Raw genomic sequence first — 10,952 nt, 5'->3', positions numbered from 1 at the left:
TTCATTTCCTCCTGTTTTTGAAATCTTGAATTAGCATTCAGAAATGTATATAAACCATGCAAAAAGGATTTAAAAGCACTTTCTGCATCATGTACAAACATCTTAAGTCACAACTCCTCTGGATTTCTGGTATTTCCCTTCAGACTGATTTTTTTTACCGCAACCCAGTGACCAGGAACATTTCCATGACTGTGCTGTCTTCACAGCACAAAGGGTTCTGTTTGCCAGTTTGCAAGTCCTTCAGTTGCTTAGAGATCATAAACACTAGTGGCCAAGCTGTAGGAAAAGATGTGTGGCTGTGCGTCTAGTACGGGGACTACATCATATTCTCTAAATCATCCAAAGGATGTTTCTTCAACCAAAGTTTCAAAGAAAACATCCAAACGGTAAGTGAGAATCAAGAGGAATATTTCCTCCCTGGGAGCCTCACATTCATTCTCCATTTGATTTATCCTTTCACTGTGTGTTTTTGTGCACGAGAGAAAAGAGAAAAGGACCAAGGTTTCAGAGTTTGTAGACTGATTTTATGGGTTTCTAGCACTTTAGTCAAAAAAGATTTGCTATCATAAAAGATGGAAGGGCCCCCTTAAACCATCCAGTTCCACTCCCTGTTCAGTAAAGAAATCCAGATTAAAGCACACCCAACAGATAGATCACAACTTCTGTTTAACACCCAGTGCAGTAGAGCTCACCAACCCTAAATACTCGGTCCCACTGTTAATCTGCTCTTATTGTTAAGAATGTTCCCCAACTAATTATAGTTTATATTAATTTTTAAAGAAGAAGAACTCTTCAGCTTTTTAATTTTTTTTTAAAAAGCAACAATTACTACTTTTTTTCTTTCATGTTTGTATCCCATGCTTGCTTTTGAAATGTGAGCTGTCCTGACACGGGTGGTCCTGCTGGACTGCATGTAAGTGCAGACCTCACACGACCACTGGGCCACCTTTTCCAACAAACCAGATCATTTATTCAGTGTTAAAGAAGAGAAGCTGAAAAAGATCACAAGGGGACATGGAAGAGCAGTCATTTTATTAACTGCATCCTCTCAGACTGGGTTTTGTCCAAGATACATACCACTACCCTCACCTATGCAACTAATATTTTTATGTCTCCAAGGGATAAACCACCACTTGATGGTGACCCAGTGACACCAGTAGAGGGATTGGGTTGAAATTTTCCAGCCTCTTTTTAGTGCTTTTAGTAGTGGGAAGAGTTTTGAATGCAAAACTGGGACATTAAACGTAACAGAGGTTTAAGGCACCCATTTTACTTTTTTTTTTTTGCCTTAAACCAAGCGTAAATGAAAAATTAATGATTGGCTGATGAATTTTGGCGTATGATTTTGGGACACTCCAGTGGCTGTGAAAATGGGACTTCAGGTGCTCATTCCTGCCCTCAAACCATATTGCAGTTACAGACAATATGTGGTAAGGAAATCAAAGAATAAAATTTCCTTACTTTTTTCACAATAAGGACCAGATATAAATATAATAAATCAGAGAGTGGAAAGGTAACAATAAATAGTGATGCACCATTACAAGATTGAACCTAGCCTTCACTTGGTCTTTCTTCTCTGGCATGCTTACGAAGACCTAGAAGCTTCTAATTTGATTCTGGTGGATCTCAATTTAGCTTTAAACCTGAATCCAAAACAATGGTTAAGCCTAACTATGGTTAAACAAGCCAACTTTCATACCCTATGAGACATTTGTTTCATTCAACCAGAAGAAGATATATTTGCTTGCCTCCCAGGTTTTTGTGTTGCTTGGTTATCTGCCCCTTCTTATATTTAATTGGTGTCATACTTGACACCAGCTACTATCTCCCACCTTGGCAAATATGGCCGACCCTGTGAATCTGTGGAATCTTCAGAACAAGGCACTGGATCTGATACATGCTCTCAAGAGCCCCATCCCTGTTTTACTGCAATGATAGCCAACCCTGAAGGCATCAGAGAAATCAGCTGCTCCAAAGACCAATTTGCTTTGCAGCAAAAGGATCAGGCAGCCAGAATACCTTTGATGTGGTCTTAGAAAGAGACACTGAATTGGCAGGCCACGCCAACCTATGGCTCAGGAGAAAGGTGAGTTGCTCTCAGTTTAGCGCTTGGTTCTGCCTAATTGTAGGATTGGCCCTAATAACAGTTTTTCTGGAGCTGGATATCACCCTAAGCATCTCAAGTAGAGGCAAAGCTTTCCAAAATTCTCCCCGCTGTCCTGGAGGACAGCAGGCCCATTTCCATGAAGTGCTGCTTGTTGTTAAATCCCACAATACTCAGCAAAGCACTACACAGAGATTTTCTCCACCTGTACAGTGATTCCATGGAATTGTTGTCAGAAATAGATTTGGATCTGAAAAAAGAACTTCCCCAAGTAAGTCATTTAGACCTTAATTGAAGCTGGAATGCTACATAAACGCATACTTACAAAAACATATGCTTACATTATAAAGTAAGTGGAAAACTTGCATTTTTCAATGTGATGGAATCAGATTGCCTGAATTAGTCTTTTGTATTTATTTATTATAATTTCTGCCCACCAAACACCGAAGGCCGTTCTTTTTTAAAGTAATACGTATAAGAAATATTAAAAACCTCCTACTGTAATTAATACTGTGTTCATGCCCCATGAAAGAGAGTAATTTAAAAAACTATTTCTAAGAAAAAATAACTGTGAGATATGTGAATCAACATCTCTCTGTTTAATTTCCAGCATTCCAATTTCCAAGCAGTTGGCTTCTATAAAGGGTAAGGTGGTCTATGCTATTTTTCTCCTCTCTCCACCCCTAGTTAGGGGACGCTATTAAACCTAGTAATTACATTGGTCACCACTACACAAAGCACACATCATTCTTCTTCCAAAATGAAAGGTTCTGCCAATTCTTCTGGGGATTGGATTTCTTCCTCCAAACTTTTTCCAGTGTAATGCCAGGCTGTGCAGTCAGTAATGGGAACAGCTTCTCCTGAAGTCCATGGCAGAAGTGCAATTAGCTTATTACAACAAAGACATCACAAAGCAGTATGTCTCTATTATTAGTGTATGTGCGTGTGTATGTGTATGAAAAAAGTATATGGCCACCCATATTGAGTAAATAACCCTGGATAGCTAGCAATCAAATATGCAAATAATAAAATATACAAGGCTTAAAAACTCTTACATACCACCAAATGCCATAACACTATCATCTCAAAAACACTAGTGCTGGGCTCATCTCCAATCCTGGCCAACACCTGAGGGAAAATGCCAAGAACTAGATTTCCCCCCCTCAACACCCACTAGAATCAGACATGGAGGAAGGAGAACCACCACAGAACAACCCTCTAAGCCAGTCCAGAAGGAAACCATGGTTGATAGCCACCAAGAGATCCAGCATAGTTAGGATGGACATACCACTCCACCCTGAGCCTTCCAAAGGTCATCCACAAGTGCAACCAATGCTGTCTCTGTACTATAAATTGGCTTGAACCCTGAATGAAAGGGAGCCATATTATCCACTTCCTCCATGGCCTATTGGAACTGAGCTACCACCCTCTCAATAACCTTCCCTAAAAAGGAAGGTTGGAGAGTAGACAAAAGTTATCCAATACAGTTGGGTGTAAGGATGGCGTCTTGAGAAGGGGCAAACCACCACTTCCTTCAAGGCAGGTGGAACCACCCCTTCCCACAAAGAGGCATTAACTACCACTTGGACCCCACCACATGCCACCTCCCAGGAGGCATTGGCCAGCCAGGAAGGGCATGGGTCCAGAACACAGGTGGCAGAACTCACAGCCACAAGAACTCTCCACTTCCATACGTGCACGTGCACACACACATCCATAGATACACAGATTCAAAGGGAGCCTAGAACAAGGAGTTTCTACTCTGAGAATACCCTACCTACATATGGAGTAGAAGGAAAGGTATGTGTAACATTTACCGCTATAATCTGTAGATGTTGGTGAGTCATATTCAGCAATAATGAGGCAATTCAAGGGGTTGAAGTCTAAAATCTGGTTTCATGTATACATAGGCGTCAGTGTCCCCTCTTAGGGTTCAGAACTGTTCTAGCATTAAACAAAACTATTATTGTATCAGGAAATTGCAAGATACCAGGCAAGTCAATGTTGATGGTCTCTCAGACCTGACTTCTGATCCTGAAACCTGCCTTCTCTTAGTTTTCTCCCCCCTGCTATTCACCGAATCAGCCCTGATCCTGAGGAAAGCTCCTGTAGCCTTATACTGATTTGTCATCCTCCATATATTTTTGTTTCCCCCCTCCCCCCCTGCCTTGTCAGCACTAGGAAAAAGCTCTGATCTAGAAAAAGCTGTGGCTACAGCAGCCTTGGTTTATGATAATGCAGCAGATGCCGAGGGCAAACTCAGCAAATCTGAAGCTAAAAAGCTGTTCCAAAGTCAATTTATGCATTTTATACAGGTAAGAATAGACCTCTTGTTTCATTCAAACATCAAACAATTATGTCTGGAAGGGATCACTCTCTGAAGTTTCATTGAACCTTTGGACCAATAAAGTTCCTGTATAAAACATCCTTTTAAGCATCACAGAGGAAGAGAGATTCCATACATACCTACATGTCCAGTGAGGACGTGAGAATAATATTCAGGACAGAAAAAGTGAACTGAGTGCAGCTAAGGACAGTATTATCTGTGTTGCTTAATCATAAGTCAGCAAGTCCCCTTTTTTCTCATTCCTCAAAAAGAGGAGACCTTCTAGAAGGTGCTGAGCTACAAAACCTAACAGCCCAGGTGGCACAAACAATGGTGAGAGGTGTTGGCAATTTCATCCCTACCCAGACCATTTAATGCAATGCTGTATAAAACACAATCTTATACAGTGCTTAAAGCCCCACTAGACAACTAGGTGATGGAAGAAGACATTTGAACTATTGCTTCAAAGCTTACCCCTGAATATATTTCCAATAGAAGAGAATATCTGTAGGTCAGGATTGAACTGTGAAGTTCTTGGTGCTCTCTGACCTTGGTTATTTGCTAACAGACATTTCATTACCCAACTACCACCGTTGCACTGATAATGTTATCTAGTTGGGTAGTGAAGCATGTGCAAGCAAACAACCAAGCTCAGAGAGCACCAAGAACTTCATATCTCCAATCCTTGCTGAAAGAACTGGAGAGATATACTGCTTCTTATCTTCCATGCTTTGTGAAGAATATACGTATGCAGGATAAAATCTGTTCAGTGTTCAGACTGCGAGGCTCCACTTTGTAGCCTCTTTTATAGTAAGGTTGAAACAATGTTTAGGCATGGCTTCATTTAATGTTCCCCCCAGGTCATGTCCCCTTGAGTTGATCTTGACTCCTGGTGATTACATGGAGATGTCCATGTTGCTTTCTTGGCAAGACCATACAATTCTCTTATCATCTCATGGCTGGACTATTGCAATTTGCTCCATGTGGAGCGATCCTTGAAAATCATTCCTAAATTTTAGCTGCTCTAACATAGAGCTTCCCATGTAATTATAGACACACTGAACTTTGTCTATGTAACACCACTACTTTGGTGCATTGGCTGCCAGTTATATTCTGGATGCAGTTCAAGTATTGGTTACCACCTTTCAAGCCCTTTCTGACATAGGATCTGGCTACCTAAATTGCTACATTCTCCAGATTAAATCTGACTGCGCAGTAAGATTAGGAAGAGGGGACTTGCTGGAGGTCCCTTCTTTGAGGGAATATGCCATCTACAAGTACTCTGAGGGCAAGTCTTCTCAATAAAGGCCCCCTTTTATGGGATAACTCATCCCTGGATATCCTGTTCTCACCCACATTGTTGGACTTCTGAGGAGCTGTAAAGCCCTGGCTCATTCAGAAGGCATGGGGGATGATTTTTTGATGTCTCAGCCTACCTTCCTGCCCCAGAATTTCCTGATGGCTTCCCACAAACGCACCATCGAAGTCCTCCCTGGCTTGGCTTTTTCAAGAACTGCTGAGTCAGCATTGAACAGTTTGGTGTTAGCTGCTGTTTTGTGTTTTATATTGCTTTTGTTACTTTTGCTCTCTGGTTCATTGTTTTTATTTTAATGTGATTATATGCTGTTTCATGGCCTGAGAGCTAAAAGCTTCATATTGAAATTGGATGTAAATAAGTATAGATTAGATTTTCAATGGAAGTAATGCATTTCTTTTGTCAAATCTGTTTATAGTTTTGTTTATTAAGGCACTATTATTGATATATGGCAGCCATTCTCTTTTTTTAAATAATAAAAATTATTTCTACCTGTGACTTGTATACATCGGCCATTTGATTGTTTTTTGTAGTAGTTACTCACTAGTTGCATTCAAAATATGAACAACCTTCCATCCATCCAAGCAGCTTTTTGCTCACATCATCTACAAACAAATCAGGAAATCTAAAAATAATGAGACTGCCCTCTTTTCTCCATATCAGGAAGCAATGGCTAATTTTCAGTTTGGAAACTGACAATGACCTTAAACCAGAGTATGATTGATTTAATATTCTTGCTGGATATTGTGAGAGGAAAATTATTAGTAGCCTTCTATATGTTTTAATGTTAGTTTTGATTGCATTTAATAAAGCCAAGTTAGCTAAAATGTGACCTGTAGGGCAATACCAGGAAATAAGTAAACTTGCAAGACTAAGCAGACTTGCTGATGGGAAAAGACGTGACAGGGACGAATAGAACAGGAAAGTATGGTAAAATTAGCACCAAGGATGTTACGAATCAGTTGCTAAACCTAGGAGTCACGTCTGTGGTTTGTGGTTTTTGAGGATAAAAGGGATTGCATCTGAGGGGGTTGGGGCCACACGGCTAAGCTGTCTTACCTGACCGCTTGCTCGTGATGGTGGGCATTGCAATGTGATTCTAAGTGAGTACCTCGTATGCTATTGGTTGAATTTTACTTGCTTATTGAGCTAACATTTAATAAAGCTTTTAGAACTTTGAAGTGACTGGTTTTATGGTGTCTCTGCCTCCCGTGTTTAACGTGGTTTTTTCCCTGACAATATTAATATTCTTTGGGATACTCCCAAGGTTGGGAGCTTTGATGAAATAATGTGTAATTAGAGGCTTTTGGGTTTAATTATGGACACGCAAAGGGATTTTCTGAGGATACATAAGTTTACTCTTATCTTGAATTAGTGAGCTATGAGAAAATATGGCCACTCCCCTCTTGATTCTGTAGTCTTCCTAAAAAAAATATTTTGTGGGTAGATTCCTCTCATTAGCAAGAATAATGAAAGCCATGTCCATATTTTGCTATAAAACTATTCATTTTCCTTCACAGGGTCAAGAAACCAAACCAAAGTACCAGGAAATAATTTCTGCTCTTGATGAGAACAAGAATGACCAAATTGATTTTGAGGATTTCATGGTCCATCTGCTTAGCCTTACCTTGATGTCTGACCTCCGGCAAGAGATTCAAAATGTGCGGAAAACTAAGTGATTAAGAATGTTGAAGAGAATAAATAAACTGGGTTGGGGAAGGGGGACCCAAGGGGAAAATTGGATTTTTAAACTAAGTGCTTTAGAACTGAAGTTAGAACATTATTATTCTAGATAGAATAATTGATTAGGATATTATTAATAGCTAGAAATAAATCAAGCTGGAACAAGGATCTCTTTGGGCAACAAATGTACAAAATTAGATTAGTAGTCCAAGTCTGTGATTTTACACAAGGAAGAACGAACTTTGAAAAGAAATGCCACTACATTCTGTGGACTGATGTGCTAGGTGAAATATGATTATTAAATGAAGTGGCAATGAACAAATCTGTCTGCAAAATTCAGATTGTGGTCTAGACATAGCCAATACTATAGCAGTGTACAATAAAAACTATGGGAGAGACAGTTCTCTGTCTTGGCTCCAGATATCTCATTATAATAAATCTTATCCATACCCAGTGACTGATGGAAACATGTCTCTCTACCCACACAAGGAAGGGCTATGGGGAAGATATTTGAAGATGCACATGATTATTTTACTCTCAGTTCAGCTGCATTTTCTTTTCTGTGGATGCTTGGCTTGCATTATGCCTTAAATATCAATCAACTTGTTTACACATAAATTATGAGATAGTTGACCCCCCTCGGCTGCTGTATAGACAAGAATTTAAGTCAGAAACTTCAACCTGAGAAAGTCCTAAATTCATAATACTGAAGTATGGTTGCTCAATACCCTTGGTATCTGTTCTGAACAAGCTTCAAATTGGCTTATTAAGGAATTTTACCTACAGACTTTGAAAACTAACTTTAGGAAACTTTCAGGATTGGGAGGCTGACATTCAATGTTGGTTTATATGGCTGAATTTAAAGGAAAGTTATATCAGTTATTCCTAGTAGCTTTGATTTGATTATTCCAGGCTCTGTTAAGCTAGTGTAATTAAAACATTGTCCAGAATTAATAAAATTATTTCTTTAAAAAAACTGGAAAATTCTATCATCATGGACTTGACTCTTCCTGATTAATTCCTTATTGAGCAAGAGATCACAGACGATAGATAGATCTTTCAGTCCTGTAAAATTTTAATCAGAAGTCAAATCTTCAGCTCCAAAAGAAGCTTCCAGTTGCTCTGCTTTTAGCCACTCTACTCCAAAGTACATTTACTATGAAGTAAACTCTAGCAGTCACAATAAAACCACTGAATATAATTAAGCAGACTTACAGTGTGCAGCTGTCATCCTATGCATACTTTCTAGGAACGAAAAAGTGCACGTTCACTTAGGAGCCAGTTCTATTCTATCCAAATGATGGGCAGCATTGAGTCAATGGAATGAATTTAGGTTTGCAATTGAAATCCCACTTGATGTCCTTCTGTATAATGGATTGGCATGATTAGACTTTTTCTGCCCTTATTGCTTCTTTTGGGCTGACAATGAAAAAGCTAATCTTAAACATCTGGGATTGCTACAAGTATCTAGCAAAGATGAAGAAATAAAGTGTAAGGGGAAAATACCTAAATTACCGGAAAAATTTTTTTCAAAAAATTCTTCTGACATTCAGATACTTAGGCTACAAGCTGGTATACCAAGGAGGACAGACTTTAAGATAGATAGTCTTTATTTTATTTATTTTATTTTAGAACCTTAAGAGCCCCTAAGCTGAGCCAGGTGCAAAAGATGAACTACCAATAGAGGTGAATATGTGTAGCTCAGAGCTGAACTGTGGAGTCCTTGGGGTTCTCAGAATAATTAAAGTCACCTAGAATGGTAAACAGTAGAACTTAAACTCACTTATGTGCTCCTCTTGGAACCCTGATTCTTAGGACCATGTAGAATCTTCAGATGGGAGACTCAGTTTATCAAAGTTTGAGTTGAATCACCCCATCACAGCAGAATGTGAATCAAAGTAGTCAGTGGAGTCCACAGCATGACATGTTATTATGCAAACCCACCCCTTTTTGCACAGGTTGCTACATTGTGTGCCACTCCAAAGGCGTGAGCTTGCCATACAATATGGTGGCACTGCTTTCTGATGTCTTTTCTGCTGCTTTGGGGCTTCTTACAAACGACATACCGTGTAGCAGGGTCAGTCCCCTCTAGGGAGAACACCAGGAAGAAGGGGTGCAATGGACTCTCATGAGCAGCAGAGCAGTGAGATTTGTTTGTTTATTTATTTACAACTGTCTCTACCACCCTATTTCAAATATGACTCCTTGCAGTTCACACATAAAAACAAGACAACCAACAAATAGGTAAAAAAAAAGTTAAACAGTTAAATAAAAGTTAAATCCTGATGGTGATAATCACATATCAAATGCTCTACAGGACAATGGCATTTCTTATGGCCTTCCTGAAGGACATCAAAGTGGGCACCAAGCAGACCTTGGAGGAAGGCCATTCCAAATGGACTGCAGTGGAGAAACGTGGTCTCCAGCCTCTTCCAACTCTTAGCCTCCAGCATTCCTTTCCAAGAGGACCATACCGGATGGGATGGTTCTACTTAAAAGAGACAGTCCTAGAGATACCTGCAAGTTAAGCTATAAAAGGCTTTATAGGGCAAAGGCAGCACCTTGAATTGCGCTCAGAAATTGATTGGAAACCAGTGCAGCACTGGGAAAACTGATGTTTGGGAGGTAATAGCAAAATGACTGTGAAAGCTTTTTTCTGCCAGCAACCAAGCTGCTACATTTTATATCAATTGTACTGTCTAAGTAGTCTTCAAGTGGAGCCCCATATAAAGCACACTGAGTAGTCTAGATGCAATGTGATAAAGTCTTGAGTTACTGCTACAAATGCCTCCCAATTCAGATAGGGCTGCAACTGGAACACCAGATGAAGCTGGGCAAAGACTCTCCTGGCCATGGTCCCCTTCCAAATCAAGCAATAGCTGTGAGTCCAGAAGAAACTCCAAGTCATGGATCTGTTCTTTCAAGGAGGGGACTGAAGTGCCATCCAGTCCATATTCAGAACAGAAGCTGTCTGACAGCCAGATATTTTGCTCCCTTGCAAGGGTTCTATTTTGGCTTCATTCCATCTTGTCCTCAAGCCATCAAACTTGGGGCAAGACTTTCATCATATTTCCCACCAACCTCATGGTGGAGATGTATAACTCAGCATCATCAACATATTGATGATACTCTGAACTGATTGAGCATAGCAGGTAGATCTTTCATGTAGATCTTAAAGAGCAGGTATAAAGCTAAAAATGCTTTGCAATTACCATATTTTAAGAGACAAATACTTCTAATAATTAATTGCAAAAATGCTCCTAACATTTGTGAAGGTATCAGTGCTTCCAACCCCTTCATTTTCTCTCTCTTGCTTGAGAAGAGGAGGCGGATGGGTGGTCCTTTAGCCTTGGCACACACTTATTTTCTTCAGGGAGGAAGAAAGACAAATGGAAGGAAATTAGCCTATTCACTGGTGACCTTTGGTGCTAATGAAGGAGTAAAATATATAAGTTTAAAGGAATGATTTAGTTCATTGACAAGAGAATCATTGTGCTGCAGCAACCTGTAGTTCTCATTTATGC

At 39.7% G+C, this 10,952-nt stretch overlaps 1 protein-coding gene across 1 annotated transcript; it reads left to right on the top strand.

Annotated features, from left to right (window-relative positions):
- The first annotated feature begins 288 nt into the window (after nt 1-288).
- SNTN (sentan, cilia apical structure protein) lies at nt 289-8,108 on the top strand. Its single transcript, XM_007434798.2, has 4 exons — nt 289-386; nt 2,715-2,749; nt 4,280-4,419; nt 7,266-8,108. Exons 1-4 carry the CDS (start codon nt 289-291, stop codon nt 7,422-7,424), a joined length of 432 nt encoding a protein of 143 aa, XP_007434860.1. The 3' UTR covers nt 7,425-8,108.
- The last annotated feature ends 2,844 nt before the right edge of the window (nt 8,109-10,952 follow it).

This window comes from Python bivittatus, unplaced genomic scaffold (assembly GCF_059951505.1).
Source record: "Python bivittatus isolate LINGU-HERP-01145 unplaced genomic scaffold, Pbiv_v1 ctg000080_np1212, whole genome shotgun sequence".
Classification (NCBI taxonomy): domain Eukaryota; kingdom Metazoa; phylum Chordata; class Lepidosauria; order Squamata; family Pythonidae; genus Python; species Python bivittatus.
Note: the sequence above shows the minus strand (reverse complement) of the source record. Positions and strands in the feature narration are given on the sequence as shown.